Genomic DNA, 22,013 nt, shown 5'->3' with positions numbered 1-22,013 from the left:
ATGTTTTCTGTCAGTCTCAGAGCTTGTTTTAATTGCCATTCACACTCATATCCTGGGGATGAGTTCCAGATTCAGTACCAGAGTTCAATAAATAATTTAAAACATATCATTTATTCAAGTAAATTTACCTTTGTTTTCTGCTCATGAATTATAAGCAAGCAGAATGGGCTTTTCTTGAATGTATTTGTTATTTGAATTTTGCCAATTGTTTTCAATTGTGGATTGATTGCAAACAATTTTCTGTGACTACCTGATCATCATTCTTCAAGTTATGTTTCTTAGTTGTGACATGTCAGATAAGTCACGTAGTGGTGCATCTGTTTCCTGTCTGGATGACTGTGAAAGAACTCAGTCATGAATAATCACGTGTGAATTTAAACTTTAGTTTCTGTGAATACTTACATATGACTTTGAAGTTTGCTTTCCAAGAGTATTTGTGCCAGTAGAACTAAATAACTCACAAATGGCCTATTTTTTCTGCAGTATAAATGATGTTATGTAACTAATTGATAGTAATGACACTGTATAAAATAACTGACAGTAATAATAGAAAGAATTGTAGAAAGAATAGTAAATATGGCAGGCGACCAGCTTGGCTTAACAGTGAAATCCTTGCTGATCTTCAACACGGAAAAGAAGCTTACAAGAAATAGAAGATTGGCCAAATGACCAGGGAGGAGTATAAATTTATTGCTCAGGCATGCAGGAGTGAAAACAGGAAGGCCAAATCATACTTGGAGTTGCAGCTAGCAAGAGATGTTAAGAGCAACAAGAAGGGTTTCTTCAGGTATGTTAGCAACAAGAAGAAAGTCAAGGAAAGTGTGGGCCCCTTACTGAATGAGGGAGGCAACCTAGTGACAGAGGATGTGGAAAAAGCTAATGTACTCAATCTTTTTTGCCTCCGTCTTCACAAACAAGTATGGGCAGCACAGCATGGGGAGGAGGTGACCAGCCCTCCGTGGAGAAAGAAGTGGTTTGGGACTATTTAGAAAAGCTGGACGAGCACAAGTCCATGGGGCCGGATGCGCTGCATCCGAGGGTGCTAAAGGAGTTGGCGGATGTGATTGCAGAGCCATTGGCCATTATCTTTGAAAACTCATGGTGATTGGGGGAGGTCCCGGATGACTGGAAAAAATCTAATGTAGTGCCCATCTTTAAAAAAGGGAAGGAGGAGGATCCAGGGAACTACAGGCCAGTCAGCCTCACCTCAGTCCCTGGAAAAATCATGGAGCAGGTCCTCAAGGAATCAATTCTGAAGCACTTAGAGGAGAGGAAAGTGATCAGGAACAGTCAGCATGGATTCACCAAGGGCAAGTCATGCCTGACTAATCTAATTGCCTTCTATGATGAGAAAACTGGCTCTGTGAATGAGGGGAAAAGCAATGGACATGTTATTCCTTGACTTTAGCAAAGCTTTTGATACGGTCTCCCACAGTATTCTTGCCAGCAAGTTAAAGAAGTATGGGCTGGATGAATGGACTATAAGGTGGACAGAAAGCTGGCTAGATTGTCGGGCTCAATGGGTAGTGATCAATGGCTCCATGACTAGTTGGCAGTTGGTATCAAGCAGAGTGCCCCAAGGGTCAGTCCGGGGGCCGTTTTTTTTTCCCCCCAATATCTTCATTAATGATCTGGAGGATGGCGTGGACTGTACCCCCAGCAAGTCTGCAGATGACACTAAACTGGGAGGAGAGGTAGATACGCTGGAGGGTAGGGATAGGATACAGAGGGACCTAGACAAATTAGAGGATTGGGCCAAAAGAAATCTGATGAGGTTCAACAAAGACAAGTGCAGAGTCCTGCACTTAGGACGGAAGAATCCCATGCACTGCTACAGACTAGGGACCAAATGGCTCGGCAGCAGTTCTTCAGAAACATTCCTAGGGGTTACAGTGGACGAGAAGCTGGATATGAGTCAACAGTATGCCCTTGTTGCCAAGAAGGCCAATGGCATTTTGGGATGTATAAGTAGCGGCATTGCCAGCAGATCGAGGGACGTGATCGTCCCCCTCTATTCGACACTCGTGAGGCCTCATCTGGAGTACTGTGTCCAGTTTTGGGCCTCCACACTACAAGAAGGACGTGGAAAAATTGGAAAGTGTCCAGTGGAGGGCAACAAAAATGATTAGGGGACTGGAACACATGACTTATGAGGAGAGGCTGAGGGAACTGGGATTGTTTAGTCTGCAGAAGAGAAGAATGAGGGGGGATTTGATAGCTGCTTTCAGCTACCTGAAAGGGGGTTCCAAAGAGGATGGCTCTAGACTGTTCTCGGTGGTAGCAGATGACAGAACAAGGAGTAATGGTCTCAAGTTGCAGTGGGGGAGGTTTAGGTTGGATATTAGGAAAAACTTTTTCACTAGGAGGGTGGTGAAGCACTGGAATGCGTTACCTAGGGAGGTGGTGGAATCTCCTTCCTTTGAGGTTTTTAAGGTCAGGCTTGACAAAGCCCTGGCTGGGATGATTTAGCTGGGGATTGGTCCAGCTTTGAGCAGGGGGTTGGACTAGATGACCTCCTGAGGTCCCTCCCAACCCTGATAGTCTAGGATTCTCTGATTTTAATAGTAATGAACAACAGGCATTTTGTTTATTCTGTTCTTAATATTTCAGAATTAGACTAGGTTATATAGTTATTAAAGCAACTAATAAACATTTTAACACATTCATTAACTCTTTGTTTGCTGTATACCTCTAGTCTCCAGCTCAGGAAAGCACTTAAGCATGTTCTTATCTCTACTTCTATTCAAGAAACCACATAGGCAAGTGCTTAAAGTTAAGCATAAGGATTTTCCTGAATGGGGATGCTTTCTTGAACTGGGGCTTTAAGTGTGTACTCTTTTCTTAATACAACTAGGAATTTTATTTGATCTAGCTTCTTCCTTATATCACCTACACAAATCTGCAGTCTTACAAAGATGACTGGGAAGCAGTTTAATTATATCAGGAATTGCTTCACCAAAACATGTTTTCAGAATGCATCTGAGTCAAAGTATTCCTAACTGTATGGGACATGAACTTGGCTTTGTATGGTAGATAAACAGACAAAGTAATAAGGTAAATGGAAGAATAGCCCGGGGGAAATTGTTCTTCATTTCCCATAAAACCAACTTGCCAAAAGCAGAGCAACAGAGGAAGATGCTACCAACAATCTGTGTTGCTTTGAGACAATCTGACCACATCAGATAACACTTCCACCCCTCTAAAGAAAAGTCATGTATTGTCACAAGCTCTGGAGGTTCATCAGGAGGTGGACACAAAAGCTGACAATTATGAATGTCAAAACCTGACATACTGAAAAAGAACTGAATATAGAAATGAAAATATAAAAAGATATTTTATGTTAAGTGACAGAGTAACTGTTGAAGTCCTAAAGAAACAGATTAGGAAGCTATTTAGATATTTAAAGTCTCTTTGATACTATGAGTTTTAGAATTGAACTTGTGATTGTCTTAGTACACAAATCTTCTGAGACAAGTAAGTTAACCTTTTGTGCCCCCAAAAACCAGAACTCTTCACTTTAATTTGTTTCTGAAGAGTGCTGTAAACTTGTAAGTCAATTATGCAAATTTGTACTGGCGGTCAATTGCCACTTTTGTTTTATATTAGAAATAATTGCTGAAGTTTACCTTCACCTAGCCAATTTACTATTCAACTTAAAAGTTTGTATTTAGTCTCTACAGGAATATTTGATCAACAAGGTCTATTTTACATTGTTGAGAGCAATTTTGAGGTTGGAAAAAAAAAATCAACCTCTGTGAAGTTTTCCTAATATTTTGGTTGGTTCTTACCATTTTATCAAGGGAACCTAACCCTTAGATCCTACAATCAGCTTTTCATTTTTCACAAATCCCATTCTGCCGCCTTATTATGAATTTTGATTAGTTGTATAGAGACTCAGCTCTCCTCCTTGTTCATGAAAACAAAGACCAATTCATATGAATTAAATCATGCTAGGGAATAAAAAAATGCACAACACGCTGGGGAGATACTATGACTGTACAAAACCACAGATGTTGAAATTGGCCCCAATTCACAAGATTTTTGCTAATTTAGCCATGGTAATCAACAGTTTACATAAAAGTGCTCTTTTTAAAAGCCAGGAATATATACCCAAAGAGCTCCACAGTTTTCTTTGAAAGGTATAACAAATATTCTCTCTATATACTATTACTTACTTCTGTTTCTGTGAAATGTGTCAGACTGCTACTCCCATAAAAACTAACTTTAAGTTCCATAAGTCCATACTGTATTATTAGCCCTCCCCTAGGATTGCACTAGTCCTTTGTTCTGAATTACTCATAAGGTACTGTACAGTAGAATGTCACTCTATGTTTCTGCAAATATTTTTGCTAAATGTTGCTGTTTTACTAAAGGTTTTCAAAATGTCCAACATCCTCAACATTTTCAAAATATCTAAATCAATATAACTTCATGCCTTTGTTCTATTACATTGGGCAAGGTTTTAGCAGGAAGTTCAGATGATGGAGCAGTATCTGCAAAGTGGCAGTCATCCTTCCTCAAACAGACACATTTAATGCTGCTGCTGTATTTTGGTATATTTCCTCGCAGCAGTTTATCGAACCTATGCACTTGCTCCTATCAACTCTGACTTGTTTGATTTTTCCGTAAACTGAACAGATGAATGTTGCACCATTTTGTTAAACGGGTAAAGGATCATTCCAAATATATATAAAACAAGACATTTTTCTGGCTTCTCTATAGAAACCATGTACAACCACTTAATACCACTTTACCATATGATGTAACTGCATAATTTACAAGTCACGGCATAAAATCTACTTGCCCACACTTTACCCCAATGACCGATGACAGTGAAAAAGCTCATGTTATTCTACTATCTCATCCAAAAATATTTCTTATCCTGGGCAAGAGGATGATTTTGCTTAAATCATGACTCAGTGTCTTTTAATATAAAAAGTACAGATTCACACATTTTATGGAAGAAGTTCTTACTTACATCTGTACTTTTCTTCTAGAAGACCCTTGGAAAGAGACATCAACCCAATCTTCAGGGACTGCACTCTGATTTTTCCTGTCCGACCCCTGAAATTGCACAAAACTATTAGAGAGCTTAAATACAGTTAATATTATAGTATTGGTTCATTCCAAATTCAAAACACCTGGCAAGTTATACAAACTATACCTAAATTCTTTAAACAAGATACTTCAGGTCTTTAGAACGGATAATCATATTAAGGGAATTCTCCTTCACAAAAACTCAACTTGGGTACACGTCATGTTAACATTTCACATTACCCCCAAAATGATGAAATTTAGCACTATAAAAATCATAGCCTTATTTGATAAATGTGATTTACACATCAAAAAGTACACACCAGCAGACAGCTGGGAAGCACACTGCACAGTGAGATATGGGGACTATAAAATGAAGCTGAGCTCTTGTACTGTACAGATTCATTAATGTTTTTTACCCAGTGTGCTTCATCTTTCTTTTTAAAACATTTTGACGTATCGATGCACCAGTACATAAACAGCTGAATGTAAACGCTAATTAGAGAATGTGGAGCTGTTTGCAATATGACTTCAGACTCATGCTGTCTGACATTTTAAAAAATATCAGGATACACACTGGGCTCCAAACGATACAATTTTAAACCCATAAGCAAAATGCAGTTCATAATTGGTACTAATGTGATAAAGTCAGGAAATGGAGAGAAAGGACCATCATTTAAGAAAATTCAAAAGTTCACTGCAAAAACTGCACTAATTAAGGACTTGCTGATTTTTGCCTTTACTAATGACCCTTCCAACACTGAAAAATATGCACATGCTTCATTTCTGACATGGTGTGCATGAGAGGAGTTGTTAAAGCAACACACACGTTTTTGTTTTCAAATAAACAAACAAAAAATGTTTTGAACCAAAAAGTGAAACAAATGGGAAATTTGTCAAAACGGATCCTTTCCTGTGAACAGTTCTGATTTTGATAAATTGTTACTTTCTACTTCAAAAAATGTTGTCAAAAAATTCTGGACCAATTCCAGTCTCAATCTCCGCTCCCAGGCTCCTAGTCCAATTTCAGAATTCCCCCATTCACCCGATTCTTTGTCCTCACCCCTGTTATTAACCGATGCCAGTTCTTCCCCTGATATACCAGCTCCTTGTCAGATCTACCTTCCCTTCCCCATCAATTCCTTCCCTACTGGTTCTCTGTCCCAGCCTCTTTGCCCAGCCAGACCAAGTGTTTCTCTTGGCTCCTCATCCAGTCTCAGTCTCCTCGCCATCTACTGGCTCACATTCCCATACAGCGCATTTTCCTCCCCAGCTCCCAGTCCCCTTGACCAACCAGTCCTAATCTTCCTTCTTGCTGTTAGCCTTAATCTCTGCCCACTCAAATCCCCAAGACAATTTCTCTCCCCCTTTTTCTTGCCAGCCTCCAATCCTAGTCCCCCTATCTGGGCTCTTTGTCTCAATCTACTCCTCCCAAACCCCAAACGTGCTCATTGCCTTAATCTACTCTCACAGCCCCTCAAACACAGGGTGAAAGAGGAAGCTGCCTGATTTGAATGCAGAGGGATAAAGAACCTCTCTTCCGCCTCTGCATTTGAATCAGGAAGCTTCCTCCTCTATGCTACCAGGACATGGACCTGACACAGCACATATTAGCCCAGAGCTGCAACTACAGGTTAAGTCCCGCTCAGCCTAGGATGAAGAATGCCCAGTACACAGAGCATCTTTGGGGAATTTAACTGTTAAAATATAAAAAGTTTGCACTGAGCATGTGCAAAATGCAATTTTGCACAGGCCTATAAATTGGCCATATTTGGGTGTATTTTTACAGGGATAGGAAAACAAGCATCCCTAACACCAAAGCCACACCCCTCCTCACCTTCAAGTCCCTGCTCCAAAGCATGGAGATGCTAGAGCTTTCCAAAGAAAAGGTCACCAGAATTTTTTAGCCTGGGCAAAACAAGGTATTTTTCCTGGCCTCATTTTCTCAGAAACAGCTGAACCATTTTCACTGTTATTTTCAAAAAAATTCACACTTAGCATGGAAAATTTTAGCCCAAATAGTTGAAGTTTTGCCAAAGTTATAAACAGCTGAAAACAGGTTCCTATAATGAGAAGTGGATAATCTTAATAGGGCGCAGTGCTACCAGCCTGACCTATCATTTGAAAGCAACACTGCAGAGTCTAATGTCACTATACTGATCTAACGACATTTGGTATGACACAACTCAGATGCATCATCATAAAGATTACATGGACAAGACAACGTAATTTACTGTGCACCTATCACTGCAGCAACTCAAAGTCATGATTTGTTTGTTACTTCACTGTGGGATCCAAATGGAGAAGAGTCCATAAAACCATTATAAGATATGTTGGAGCAAAGTTGCCAGTTCTTGATTAAAAGAGCACAATATGTGAGCCAGCAGGAAGACTGGAATTCACTGCCATTTGACCTAATTTCAAGTAAAAAAATGGGACAAGATAAAAAATTATAGTAAATACAACATCTATGAATGGATCACTGGCAATTTTACAACAACAAAGCCATGATTCTTTGTAGGAGGAGCAAACCACAAATGAAAGATAATGAGGTGGCTCTAGGAGAACAGCTTTGAGTCTTACAGAAAAGCTTGGGTCTATAACATTGCCTAGCATACGCATCACAGACAATTGGACACACAGAACGCAAGGAAAAAAGCACACCCAGCCTTTCAAACAGGCATTTATACAGAAAAGACCCCTCACTTCAGGAGACCTTGACATTTGAAAAGATTAAATTTCCCTCCAAAATACAATAACCTGATAAAGTAGTTACAAAACCAGCGGAAAACCCATACAAGTTTCCCTATGGACACTATGTGGTTCATTTGGGGTTCTTTGAATTACTTTCAGATAATAAGAATGGGTCATTGACCACCATAGGAAAACATACTATACACCACATATTGTGTTCACCTTAACACAGGTGAAGCAACTGCTTCGGGGGGGTACTATATTTTACTGTAATCTATAAGCTTGTTAGCCCATTTCCATATAAGTGACACATATATTTCCTAAGACTGGACAATGTATGATATCCATAAGAGATAATAATGTACTTATTTATTTATATGTGCTTTCAGATTAATAAAATTTATGTAAGTGTCCTAGCGCAATAACCTACCTGTGAGATTTATTTAAAAACCCATATGAAGTACTTGACTCCTCACACACACACTTCTCTTCCCTCAATAACACATTTAAAACTATTTCACATTGTACTACAAGTTATATTTTCAATACTGTATTTTTAAAGGTGTTCTAGACAAGCCAAAATTCTCTCAAGGAATCGAGTTTAAGGCTGAAACATATTTACAGGCAGATGCTAATCAACAAAATAACCTTTTGGGTCCCTGAGAATATAAAGGCTGCAGGGAGTCTGCTCCTTTTTTCTATCGAGCTTGAAGAATTAATAATTCTCCACGTGTCAGAAAATAGCAAACATAACAGACTTCGTTGTTGTCAACTGCCTCTAAAAAAAAAATTGCTTCTTTTTAATGGCCACATACATCAGTAAGTGAGTTTTACTACAAACTGGGAAATGTTCCATCTGCAAACCACTAATTAAATCTCGGGTTGACAAACAGATGCTTTTGTAGGAAGTTTAATGATTTGAAACACTGTATATGTATAACATGACGCAATAAACAAAGGAAATGTCAGGAGACAAATTATTTCCTTTCTAAAGGACATTTCAAAAATGGCAATTTAAAATGATTTCCCAATCTTTAATATTTTTGGAGATGGAGAGCGAGGGGGTGAAGATGGAAAGAGAAAGAGAATATTTACTCTCTAATTTTGAGAGTAAGAAATCTAATATTTTTCATATTTTGTACCCTAAGACTTCTGTAATCAGTCTAAAGAGTTTCGTTTCAGACATCATATCAACACTTTCAACACAATAACCAAATAATGTTCCAATGATAAATACAGAAGAATCAGAAGCTAATATTCTCCTTTGACACTATCCATTTTCTGATACTAAGCATGCAACAGCTTCCAAGTCAAGGAATGTATCTGAACCTGCCCCTCTCTCTGTTTTCCACTGATACATTTGTGATGAACTGGAAAAAATGTCTGCACTATTTCTTATGAGTATTGTGTGTGTCTCAGTTTCCCTGTTCAACAGACTAACACGGCTGCTACTCTGAAACCTGTTCAGCTGTGTATTGCTACCTGCCTGAATGCATAGAGTTAAATCAAAGGAAGCTGTTAAGGCGCTGATGAGGGGCCCAGAAAGAAAGTTAAAATAGTGACTTGATAAGACAGCCAGGTACCCAGCTTCAAGGGAGTTAAAACAACAATGGCTGGGCCATCAGTTAAGGGGAGAAGTCACCTAGCTGGTTGTACCAGGCTAGGATATCCTATGGATGGCTCTGGAGCTGTGAGGCTATCCCACTTCACAGAGTCCTAGAGCCTAGGCTCAAGCCTCAGCCCAAATGTCTGTACTGCAATTAGACAGCCCCCTTAGCCTAAGCCTTGCGAGGCCCAGTCAGCTGTCACAGGCCAGCCACACGTGTCTAATTGCAGTGCAGACATACACTCAGAGACAAGAGAAGACTGCAAGGAGCCTGGGCTTTTTCTCCCAGCTCAGAGATGGAAACTAAGCCAGACCTGCACCAGTGATGAATAGAAAGGTTAAACTTAGGTAAGAGAACATGCACATAGGTCTCTTATTTTAAATCCACTTTTCTAAGCACTGTGTATCTTTTGGGCAAAATAAATCATGCTTTGTTTTGAAGAAGCTGTCTCTTACTGCAAACGTATGCTGTCACAGACTCCCAAAGAGAAACCCCATGGTGTGGGTGGTGTCTTAGAGACCTTGGAAGGCGGGACTGAAATTCTCTTATTTCTCCACAAGCAAGGCAGCGTTGTCAGCATAATCTTGGTCTGTGGTACCCATCGGACTGCAAACGAAGCCCTGATCTGAGGCTGGGCAAACTGTGGACGCCACCACAGGAGAGGAAAAGGCCTGAGGCCTGAAGTTTGAGGGGGTGCACTCAGAAAGACCCTTAGTGAACCTAGGCTGGTAACAGTCACATTAGTTATCTAAGGGCACAGCTTTCAGACCCTTCTGTGGCTCCCCTTCCCCTAAGAACTTCACAAGATAAATACATGGTAGGTAAAGTGCCTCGCTAGTTTATAACTGCTGGTTGGTCAGTCAAAATGTAAATGAACCTAACAGGGGTGAGGGAGGAAATTCTCCTCAGTAGGTTGGAAAAAGGGAACTTGGCACTGGGGAAGATGGGAATCCCTCATCTATCAGAGGCCCACCTTGCTGGGGGGGCCTTCTGGGCCCACCCCAACTAATCATAAGTATTTGGGTGACAAGAGCATATGGAGAGAGTTCATGTGCCCCACATATGTACCTCCTTCGTGGGGGATCATGAGGGAGATCTGTAATGACGTACATAGAAACTGATGAGTGATGTTTTAATGAAAACTGTATATTGGTGTGATTTTGGGACTGTTTTACTGTATGAAGTTTAAATCAGTAAGATGCAACAGCAGAGGGTTGAGGGGGAGGGAGACAAGAACCTCCCTGGAGTACTTGGGAGATGCCTCTGCTCTGTTCGTCTTGAAGTGGGAAGAGATATGTGACAACTTGGGGAATCTATGTACAACATATGAATTCTGACTGATTTTATGAAATCTACAAATAAGTAACCTATAGTGTGTATTAAAATCAGCCATGCGCATATCAGAGATCACATACCCTATCTGGAAACAGCTACAGGACAATCAAAGCATGGAATGACTCTGCCTGGCAATACAGTGAAATTTGGCCAAGCTGCAGGACACTGGTTTTCTGTCCCGTTCATCTGCAGGGAGGAGGGTTAGAGAAGTGGAAATGCTGCAGCAGCAAAAAAGTAACAAGAAATAAGGTGTTGGAACTGACTTTGAAAAATTCAAACTCTATGAGGTCCAGGAAACAGAGACGTACTTTCCAAGCTAGAAGGAACCTTTTGATCATCAGATCTGAACAAGCTGGAGGGAGCACGTTACATGGGCCAAGAGAATGAACCTGAAAGCTGATCAGGAGCAGAGGAGGGTCTGGGGACCCTGAAACAACTGAACTAACACCCAGTGAGCACTCAGTGTAGGGACACTGGAAGGAGGGATTTTGTGGGCAGATTTTGTTATTTTTGCATGGATCTTTGCTTTCTCTATGAATGAAGTGAGTGAGTGAATGAGAGAGCAAGCGTGTGCGTGTGTGTGTGTGTGTGTGTCTGCGTTTAAGAACATACTTTGCAAAGGCTCTGGGCTCCTTGCTAAAACTGGCATATGTCCCTGGAGGATTAAACATATACCTACGAGGGTGCAGCTCTGGGAAAGGGTGTGCTTAACCTACTGGGGAGACTTGGGGTTCAGCACTGGTCTTGGGGCCTAGGGCAGCTAAATCATGGGGCTCCACTTCTGAGAAGGGTACTAGGACAGGGAGTCTGAACCCTGGGAGTGAGCCTGAGAGGCTAGATACAGAGACGTGGCCTGGATGCTGCTCAGACTCAGTGCGCTGAATGAGAAACACATTGGATCAGCGTTAGGATCCAAACAGGCGAGTGTCCAGTAGGGGGGCTCAACCAAGGCTGTGACAGAAATATAAGCTTGGAATAATTTGATTTAAGGGGGAGTAAACATTCCACTGTATATACACAAACCGTAGAAAAATATTTCCATTGATGAGAAGCAAAATTTACAGATAAACAAAGTGAGAAACTTCTGTTTAAGAACTTAGATCCCCACCTTAATGTGTATAAAACGTGTTGTAATGAAGGCTGCATAAAGCACGTATTTACAACTCTATTAAAAATTATGGTCTGACCCCTCTCCACTGAGTTTTCTGTAACAGTGAACACTTAAAATGACAAGAACTGAAAAAGTGGTTAAAAATAATCAATATTATCTGTCAAAATTATAAAAAAAATGAGAATCAAATTCTGACAAGCTTACAGATACATAACTATACAATAAATAACTGAGATGTTCCCTGTTGTAGCCCTAGAATTGTGGAGTTATTTAGGTAGAGTAACTGATTAAAATAATTCTGAGACACAAGGTGAGTGAGATAACATCTTTTATCAGACCAACTTCTGTTGGTAGAAGGTACAAGCTTTTGAGCTACACAGAATTCTTCAGGTTGGGGAAGGAAGCAGAGAGTGTCTGAGCTAAATACAAGTTGAGACAAGATTGTTAAGGAAAAGGGGTAACATGTGGTAGGCAGTCACTTGAAATGAAGTGGGCAATAGTGGGTTAGACTGCTACCCATAAAGGGTTTGAAGTGGGCAACTAAGGTAGAAGGCAGTATGGCATGTTACAAATTGTTGTAATGAGCCATAAAACCCCAGTGAAGGCCACATCTTTTGATGTGTTTTGAATTATGCAGAGTTATGTGTTGCAGAGTTATCCAGATTTATGTGTTGCAGAGTTATGAATTTAAGTTCCCAGGCTTGCCTTTTGAAGGTGTTTTGCAAGTTTCCCTTGAGGACAAGTATTGAAAGATCAGAAACAGAGTGATCACTTTGTGAAAAGTGTTCACCTATGGGAGATATGGTGTTTTTGTCTTTTATTATTTTCCTGTGAGAGTTCATTCAAAAACATAGTGATTGTCTTGTTTCACCCACATAGTTGTTATTGGGGCATTTGATGTACTGAATGGGGTACACCACGTGTTGGATAAGCATGTATAAGACCCATTAATCTTGAAAGGTGTGTTGTGGAATGTACGATCATTGTAGCAGTGGAGAGATACTTACTAGTTTTTCATCTGTTGTTCTGGCAGGATCTGGTGCCACTCTGAGTTGGTGTCCTGGTTTATGGGGAGTTTGCTTCTGATAATGACCTTGGAGAGGTATGTGTGGGGGGCGGGGAAATTGGGTAGTCTAAAGCAGAGGGGCTTCCTGAAAGATTTCTTTCAGGATATTGTCCCCATGAAATATGTGTTGTAATTGATTGATGATACCTGTAAGGGTTCCAGTGTGGAGTGGGAGGTGACAATTATGGGGAGTGCAGTCAGTGAGTTTCTTTTTCCTGCAGTGATGCAGGTTCACCTGGGGTATTTGGGTGGCCCTTTCCAAGATGCAATCTACTCTTCTGGTGCAGCATCCTTGTTTGGTGAATGAGGTTTTAAGTGTTTTAGGTGTGTATCTTGGACTTTCTCCTTGGAGCAAATTCTGTGGCATCTGAGTGCCTGGCTGCAGATAACAAATTTCTTGGTGTGTCTGGGATGGTTGCTGGATCTGAGGAGGTAAATGTGATGATAGGTGGGTTCCTTGTATATTATTGTTTGCAGCATTTTTTAAGTTGATCATGGTGTCCAATTGATGCTGGTATGGGAGTGGTTTAGAGAGATGTTGATGGATGGGTAGTGGTTGTTTAAGTTGTGGTGCAAGTCCATGAGGGAGTTTAGTTCATCTGTCCAGAGGATGAAAATATCATCTATGTATCACTGGTTTCGTGGTGCATTTTTCTAGAGATTCTTCCTCAAGGTGGCCCATGATGAGGTTGAAATTGGGGAGCCATCCTAGTACACATGGCTGCAAAGTGTTTGTCGTTAAATGTGAAGTGGTTGCGGATAAGGATGAAATGGATGAGTTTGGTGATGTGTTTTGGGTGGATTTCTGAGCATTGTGTATTATCTTGTGTGTGTCTGAGGCAGGCAGTGATGCAGTCATGATGAGGGATATTGGTGTATAGGGAAGAGATAGTCATGGCCAGGATGGTGTTCTGAGGGAGGTTGTTAATATCATGGAGTTTCTGGAGTAAATTGATAGCTGCTCCTTTGTCCAGAGAGTAGTTTAAGGGTGGTTTCTATGAGTCTTGATACTTCTTTGGTAAGAGTGTCATGGCCAGATATGATGGGTCTGCCTGGGTTCCCCGGTTTGTGTGTTCTGGGAAGCATGTAGAAGAAACCTGGGGTGGGTTTGTGGGGGGATGTGGTTGCAGAGTTTTTCTTAGAGTTGTCTGGGGAAGGATTTGATGGTATCTTTAAATTCCTTTGAGTTCTTCATAGTAGGAGGTGTGAGAGTTGTCTTTGGCCTCATTGACATAGTCATCGCAATTAAGGACTACACTAGTGTCCCCTTTGTCTTCAGGTTTGAACACAATCTGGTGGCTGGATTTCAGGGACTGTGTAGTTATCCCCTCAGTGGTAGAGAGATTGTGATGGATGTAGTGTCTTGAGATTTCAGTGTCAATTTCTTTTCCTGAGGCATTCGATGTTATGATCCAGTGTGTGGTTTTGTTCTCTGGGAATCAGATGATTCTTATTTCTGTCAGTGGGGAGTGGTAGTTGTAGATAGCGTCATCTTTGTTGTGAAATAATTCCTTAAGGAGGAAACGGTAGAAGAATTCTTTTTGTTCTCTTCATTAGTATATTATCAGGTTCTGTGGTTGGGCAGAATCAGTCCACTGGAGAGTTCAGATACTTCAGTTCTGGTTAGGCTGGGGTGGGTAAACTTTTTGGCCTGAGGGCTGCATCTGGTATGGAATTTTTATGGCGGGCCATGAATGCCTGGTGAGGGAGAGGTCCTCTATGGGGTGTAGCATGGGAGGGCTCTATAAGGGATGTTACCGAGGGGGTGGGAAGGGAAGACTCATGGGGTGTGGCGGCTCCACAGCGGCAGTATTGGGGACTCCTACTGGCAGTGACACCAAGGCAGCCGTACCAGGTGCGGCCCCTGGGTGGTTTCGAGGCTCTCGAGGTCGGGGCCGTAGGAGACCATGAGGGGATTGGGCATGCTGCTGCGTGGGGGGGGCGAGGGGGCTGCCACATAGGAGCAGGGTTCTGATCCTGGAAACAGTGTGGTAAGGTCACGCCTGCGCAGTGTGACTCTGTGTGCTGGAAGATGGTGCTCATCAAGGGAATTATGAGTTAGGGCTGGGGAGCGCCAGGCAGGTGGAGCGGGGCAAGCTCCTGACCCCACTCTCTGGTGGGAGCACTGGGCAGTCAGAGCAGGGCAAGTCCCTGACCCTGCTCCCCAGTGGGAGCTTGAGGGCCAGATAAAAACGTCTGATGGGCCGGAAGTGGCCTACAGGCCGTAGTTTCCCCACCCCTGTGATTGGGGTAGTCTTGATAGGCTGACGTTGTTAGGGTGTTCTTCAGTGTCCACGTTGCCCAGTGTTCAATATCTTGGTTTCTGCAGGAGCCGGTTGTTAGTTGGTTGTGGAGTTGTAGTTAGTTTCACTTTTTGTTTTGGATGGCTGTTATCAAGTTGTTTTTTTTTTAAGAATTATTTTGTAATTCTGGCCATTTGTTACCTTTAAATTTGGAATGGATGCTATGCAGGTTGCAATGTTCTCGGTGCTTCTCTGGTTCTGCACCCAGCACAGTAACGCTAATTGCCAAATGAAGGACACACCTCCTTTAAATTTGTTATGCTTCTAGGGTAGCATTTTCCATACATACGCTTGTATTCCAGGGCTTTTGAGTAGATGGGATAAGAAACAGGCCATTTTAAATACCGATAGTATCACCAGTGAATCGAATCAAACTCAGTGTCACCAGTGAATCAGACAGAAACTTTATCAATAGGAACAAATGCATGTTTTTCACTGAAATATTAATTGAAGTTTTGCTATCACAGCTTTTCTCTCACCACCCAGAAAGAACATCTCAAAAAAAAAAAGACAGACAAATCTAGAGTGCTACGCTCTAGAATCTTCTCTTCTATACACATCATGCCAAGTACAACCCCACTGAACTCACTGCACACATGGTATACATTTTGTGTATACTACATTGAAACAATGAGCTACATGCTGTAAATAAGAACACGTTACTTACGTATCATACACGTTGAGCAGCCAGTTGAGACACATATCTACACAGAGAGGAACATTCACCAGGTCCTTGTGCTTCTCTTCAAGTCCAGTGTAAGTAGTAGTGAGACAACTGATCACATCCTGGACACCAAGGAGCTGGTCGTTTTGGCTCAACTTGTGCTCTTTGAAAACTTCATTTGTTCTGTTCAAATCCAACAGGTCCACTAATAACATAATAAAAAACAAAACAAATAATAATGATGCCTCATCACTGGATTCAGTGTTTGCCTCCTGAATCCTCATGTCATTATAGCATTAATTACAGGCAGGTTAGCTGAAGCAGTGGCTTAGCTGTACTAACACTGATGAAGCACTCCTGTTAAGCAGGGAGCTACAGCTTTGGCTGTTTTTGTTTCTTATTTGTTTGTTTTCTGGGTTAGTTTGGGTTTTTTAATCTTACAAGCAAACAACAAAAACACTATGCTACTCAGCATAATGTTTAAAAACAGCTGATGAGAACTGTATGATCAGAGAATTCTCCCCTCAGCTGCAGAATTCAGATGGGATTCCACTCACTTGACTGAGAGTCTTCTGCAGCGCTCAGAAGGCAGAATCTGGCCTTGACTGCTAAGGTGTCAAACTAGCATTGAAGGGCTCTAATAGTGTAAAGCTGTGAAAATTCTTTGATCATAATATTTGATAGTAATGTGCATTAGGGATGCAATGAGGACTGATTAACTGAATAGTAGATACAGAATTATGAAGATTTAAAAGAAACTAAGCCCTGGTCTACACTAGGACTTTAGGTCGAATTTAGCAGCATTAAATCGATGTAAACCTGCACCCATCCACACGATGAAGCCCTTTTCTTCGACTTAAAGGGCTCTTAAAATCGATTTCCTTACTCCACCCCTGACAAGTGGATTAGCGCTTAAATCGGCCTTGCCGGGTCGAATTTGGGGTACTGTGGACACAATTCGACGGTATTGGCCTCCGGGAGCTATCCCAGAGTGCTCTATTGTGACCGCTCTGGACAGCACTCTCAACTCAGATGCACTGGCCAGGTAGACAGGAAAAGAACCGCGAACTTTTGAATCTCATTTCCGGAGACTGCGGGAACTGTGGGATAGCTACCCACAGTGCAACACTCCGGAAGTCGACGCTTGCCTCGGTACTGTGGAAGCACTCCGCCGAGTTAATGCACTTAATGCACTTACAGCATTTTCTGTGGACACACACACACTCAAATATATAAAACCGATTTCTAAAAAACCGACTTCTATAAATTCGACCTAATTTCGTAGTGTAGACATACCCTAAGGGGAAGCAGCTTGATGTAATTTTCATCTTATATTTTTATCTTATTAGTCAAGGTGATAAAGTGCATAGTCATGCAAAATCTTCAGGCTCCCTCCATAAAAGAACACACTTCTGCTATGAATTTCTGATGGAAAACAAGGAGTGGTGATACTAAAAAGCACACTCAAATGTAATAGTGATCATGAAAATCTAATTATCAGCTGGATGATGAGAAAGAAAAGGCGGCTATTATTGAATTCTTTCAAGTCACTTTATGTAATGAAAAGAGGCATATCTTTGTCTAAAAGAAGGAAGGACAGTAAAAGCCAAATGGTGGCATAATTCTCAGTGACTTCTTTAACTACACAAGTTGGAATTTTAGCAAGAAGTAGTGGCAGTTTCCTGGCATATTTCCCATAGTAACTACAGTATCTATAGCATGAATTTGAAACTCCATCATTCAAAACTGTTTCTTTGTGGGCAGAGTTATTAGTGCATTAACAGTATAAATGTCACTTCTCAATGGAAATAAGTCTTGACAGTTCTAGGATGAATTATAAATTGGTGTATACCAGTATAAAATAAGGACCCCAGAATAGGGTGACCAGATGTCCCGATTTTATAGGGACAGTCCCAATTTTGGGGTCTTTTTCTTATATAGGCTCCTATTACCTCCCACCCCGTCCCGATTTTTCACATTTGCTGTCTGGTCACCCTACCACAGAAGCGCATCAGTCTTTGTGCAGCGTCAGATTGGTTCAGCATGGCCTGAAAAATGAGATACGCAGAAAACAGACACCATAACGGCAAAAACTAGAATGTTACTGGATGTTTAGCTATCTTTCTTCTGCCTATGAGCAAATCAGTTGAACCTCAATATTTTCTTCTACTACACAGAAGGAGATACATGGTTTAAAGAAGCCTATGTTCCCTATCCCCGTTTTGTCCAATCCATTTTCCTACACACCTTTGTAAAAATGAGACTAAGGCAATAAACGATTTCCTGTATATTCCTTGCTTTTCCCTTTCCTGACACATGCATATTGTACTCTGACTTTACAGCACGCATCCATACAAGATATTAGATTCTTGTAGGTTGTTTTTGAAGGAGAAGTTATTGTCAGATATCTCAGGCTTGGGAAAAAACATTACACTTGCACAGGCTGGATAGGGGAGGACTAACTATAGCAAACCATTTGTTGGAATGGTAGCTACTATGCCTTGCAGTATCAGGGTAACATTATACAGCAGTTGAAATGAGTGAAATATACCCAAAATGGCACACAAGAAAATTAGAATTCAAAGATTGAAACATACACAGTACAATAATCTTATATTTCATATTCTGGGGAGTCAGAAGCAAGACTATAAAGTACTATCAATCTTCAAACATATCGAGTCCAAGAGGGTTGAAGAGTATGTCATTTTTTTCACACCCCCTGTGCGTGAAATACAGGAGAGAACTCAGAATTGTAAGGTTGTCATAACTGGTGTCCTTATAAATTGTTTTATTATTCTTTCTGTGTTGGTAACTGCAACTTCCCCAGTATTAAAACAGAATGTCTTCATCCTTGTTAGTTTATTTCGTTAGGGCAATGGGAACTTCCCACCCCTTTTGAATGCTAAAAAGGAAGTAATCGTGTCTGGAACTGGATGTTCCTAACACAGTGGCCTTTGCAATGAATACCTCTGTGCAAGCAGATAATGGAGCTATTCTGTTGACTCTAGGACTTGACATGTTATGCTTATGAAGAACTTCTACTAACAGCAGCGCTTAAGATGCTGGAGGAATTCAGCTTTTAAGCATTATACCTCACAATACATGAAGGAACTGAACACACTTTAAGGGCAGTATAGTTAGAGCACTTAAAGGAAATATTTTATAGTTATGTAAATTAAGCTAATAAATCAATGCAAGTGTAATCATGTCTTGGGTAAGACTAATTGCTTGTGGAGTATGGCAAGAAGGAATTTACCCTATCCCAATGTATAGCACTGCTCATCTGGCTGGTTTAATCTGGACATAGGAGGTAATCATACAAAGCCATTAGGTACTGCCCTCTGTCAAACAGTATACTGAATTCTACAGACCTGTGGACCAGGTCGCAATACCACGCACTCACTTGAGTGAAGTTCTTTCAGTTCATGAGCAAATCTACACCAGTGGATGAGTGGACAGAAAAAAAAAATCTTTCTTCTTAAAAGGTCAACTTTTTTAACACAACAGCAGCAAATAAGTTAGAGGGACAATTTTGTGTACTCCATCATATCCATATAAATGAACTAGGTCAGTCTCTGGCTGCTGTACATGGCTACTGATAATTATATTTTGCACTGAAATAGCACCTTACATGAAAAAATCTGAAAGCAGTTTACTAGTATATTATACTAGTTTCAGAGATGGATGAATATCACAGAGAAGTTAAGTTTCTTGTTCAAAGTTGCATAGTGAGCCAGTGGCAGAATGGGAGAATAGAACCCAGGAAGCCCTATCTCCACTTGCTCTTACCATTAAAATTCTATCTTTCTGTTGAGTGGACACAGACTGTAAACGACAGCCCAAAACCTGGATTCCAGCAGGGTCCTTAAATTATGTATTACTTAATTGGGTTATGCAGCTCTACTACTGCGTTACCAATTTACACTTCAAAGTCAAAGTCCATTAAGTGTCAGTAGGCTTAACACTCCTTCAGTTTTGTCCTTTCATTCTTCTCAAAAAGGCCTTTTCACAGTTATACACTCTGCAGCTGTGACAGCAAATTGGCACATTTTACAATCTAAAGTGACCCTATTTGTAGTGATTCAATTTGACACTTTCTTTGCCTTAGTGCATAAGCCAGACATAAGCCTTTCTGAAGTGTTCTACATTCAGACACCCTTAAAGACATTCCACATTTAAATTATGAGAAATGATTTTCTTTTTTCAATGGAAGGCAAATGACAACTTGGTCCAAGGGGTGAATGAGAGACACACAGCAGACATGTCCACACCCTTCCTAAAAAAACCCCAAAATCAAAAGCAGAATTATAGATTTATCATTTTGACTCTCTTTATATATAGGCTACCCTGAAGTATCTGCTGATGGTGCGCTCTAAATATCTCAGTAGTAATCCTAAGAACAGAAATGTTCTAATTACTATGGTCACAAGGAATCAAACTGCAGCCTGTACCTTTGGCTGGATGTCAGGTATTCATCTGTAAGCAAACAGTGACAGAAAGAACAACATAGATTTTTGAAAGTGTTTATAAAATCAGGCTAGCAAATATAGAGTTTGGGTAAAGGAGGCAAGAAAGTGTGTTTGGAAGCTGAAAATTCCTCAGATTAGTTTGCTTTGAGGTGCAAACAGCAATGTGTTTCTCAGCGATCCGTATGCCTCCTGTGTCCTCCTTCTGTATTAAATAAATCCATTTTCCAAAACACATGTTCAATTAAGTTCACAGATTTCTTTGGCTGTCTCTCCTTTCTTCAACTTGACAGCTACATTCTCACACAAGAGACAATGAGATTCAGGACATAAGAGTTAAGAACATAAGAACAGCTATACTGGGTCAGAGCAAAGGTCCATCAAGCCCACTGTCCTGTCCTCTGACAGTGGCCAATGGCAGGTGCCCCAAAGGGAATGAACAGACAGGTAATCAAGTGATCCATGTCCTGTCACCCAATCCCAGCTTCTGGCAAACAGAGGCTAGGGACACCATTCCTGCCCATCCTGGCTAATAACCATTGATGGACCTATTTTCCATGAATCTATCTAGCTCCCTTTTGAACCCCGTTATAGTATTGACCTTCACAACATCCTCTGGCAAGGAGTTGCACAGGTTGACAGTGCATTGCGTGAAAAAAATACTTTCTTGTGTTTGTTTTAAACCTGCTGCCTATTAATTTCATTTGGGGGCCCCTTGTTCTTGTATTATGAGAAGGAGTAAATAACACTTCCTTATTTACTTTCTCTATACCACTCATGATTTTATAGACCTCTATCATAACCACCCTTAGTCGCCTCTTTTCCAAGCTGAAAAGTCCCAGTCTTATTAATCTCTCCTCATACGGAAGCCATTCTATACCCTTAATCATTTTTGTTGCCCTTTTCTGAACCTCTTCCAATTCCAATATATCTTTTTTGAGATGGGGCGACCACATCTGCAGGCAGCATTCAAGGTGTGGGTGTACCATGGATTTATATAGCAGCAATATGATATCTTCTGTCTTATTATCTATCCCTTTCTTGATGATTCCCAACATTCTGTTCCCTTTTTTGACTGGTACTGCCCATTGAGTGGATGATTTCAGAGAACTATCCACAATGACTCCAAGATCTCTTTCTTGAGTAGTAACAGCTAATTTAGACCCCATCATTGTATATGTATAGTTAGGATTATGTTTTCCAATGTGCATTACTTTGCATTTATCAACATGAAATTTCATCTGCCATTTTGTAGCCCAGTCCCCCAGTTTTGAGAGATCCTTTTGTAGTTCTTCGCAGTCTGCCTGGAACTTAACTATCTTGAGTAGTTTTGTACATCTGCAAATTTTGCCACTTCACTGTTTACCCCTTTTTCCAGATCATTTATGAATAAGTTAAATAGGGCTGGGCCCACTACAGATCCCTGAGGGACACCACTATTTACCTCTCTCCATTCTGAAAACTGACCATTTATTCCTATCCTTTGTTTCCTATCTTTTAACCAGTTACCAATCCATGAGAGAACCTTCCCTTTTATCCCATGACTGCTTATTTTGCTTAAGAGCTTTTGGTGCGGGACCTTGTCAAAGGCTTTTTGAAAATCTAAATACACTATATCCACTGGATCTCTTTTGTCCGCATGCTTGTTGACCCCCTCAAAGAATTCTAGTAGATGGTGAGGCATGATTTCCCTTTACAAAAACCATGTTGACTATTTCCCAATAAATTATGTT

General features: G+C 40.8%; 1 protein-coding gene across 5 annotated transcripts in view; it reads right to left on the bottom strand.

Annotated features, from left to right (window-relative positions):
• Positions 1-22,013, bottom strand: part of UTRN (utrophin) — a 594,587-nt gene that overhangs the window by 88,820 nt on the left and 483,754 nt on the right. For all 5 annotated transcript variants that reach the window (XM_037894924.2, XM_043543078.1, XM_007056268.4 and 2 more), the window contains 2 exons: positions 15,818-16,019; positions 4,979-5,064 (listed from right to left, as the gene is read on the bottom strand). In XM_037894924.2, the coding sequence (XP_037750852.1) occupies positions 4,979-5,064; positions 15,818-16,019 (288 nt within the window). The remainder of the gene's footprint in view (positions 1-4,978; positions 5,065-15,817; positions 16,020-22,013) is intronic.

This window comes from Chelonia mydas, chromosome 3, assembly GCF_015237465.2.
Source record: "Chelonia mydas isolate rCheMyd1 chromosome 3, rCheMyd1.pri.v2, whole genome shotgun sequence".
In the NCBI taxonomy this organism is placed as follows: Eukaryota; Metazoa; Chordata; order Testudines; family Cheloniidae; genus Chelonia; species Chelonia mydas.
This window is presented reverse-complemented; position numbering and strand designations above follow the sequence as displayed.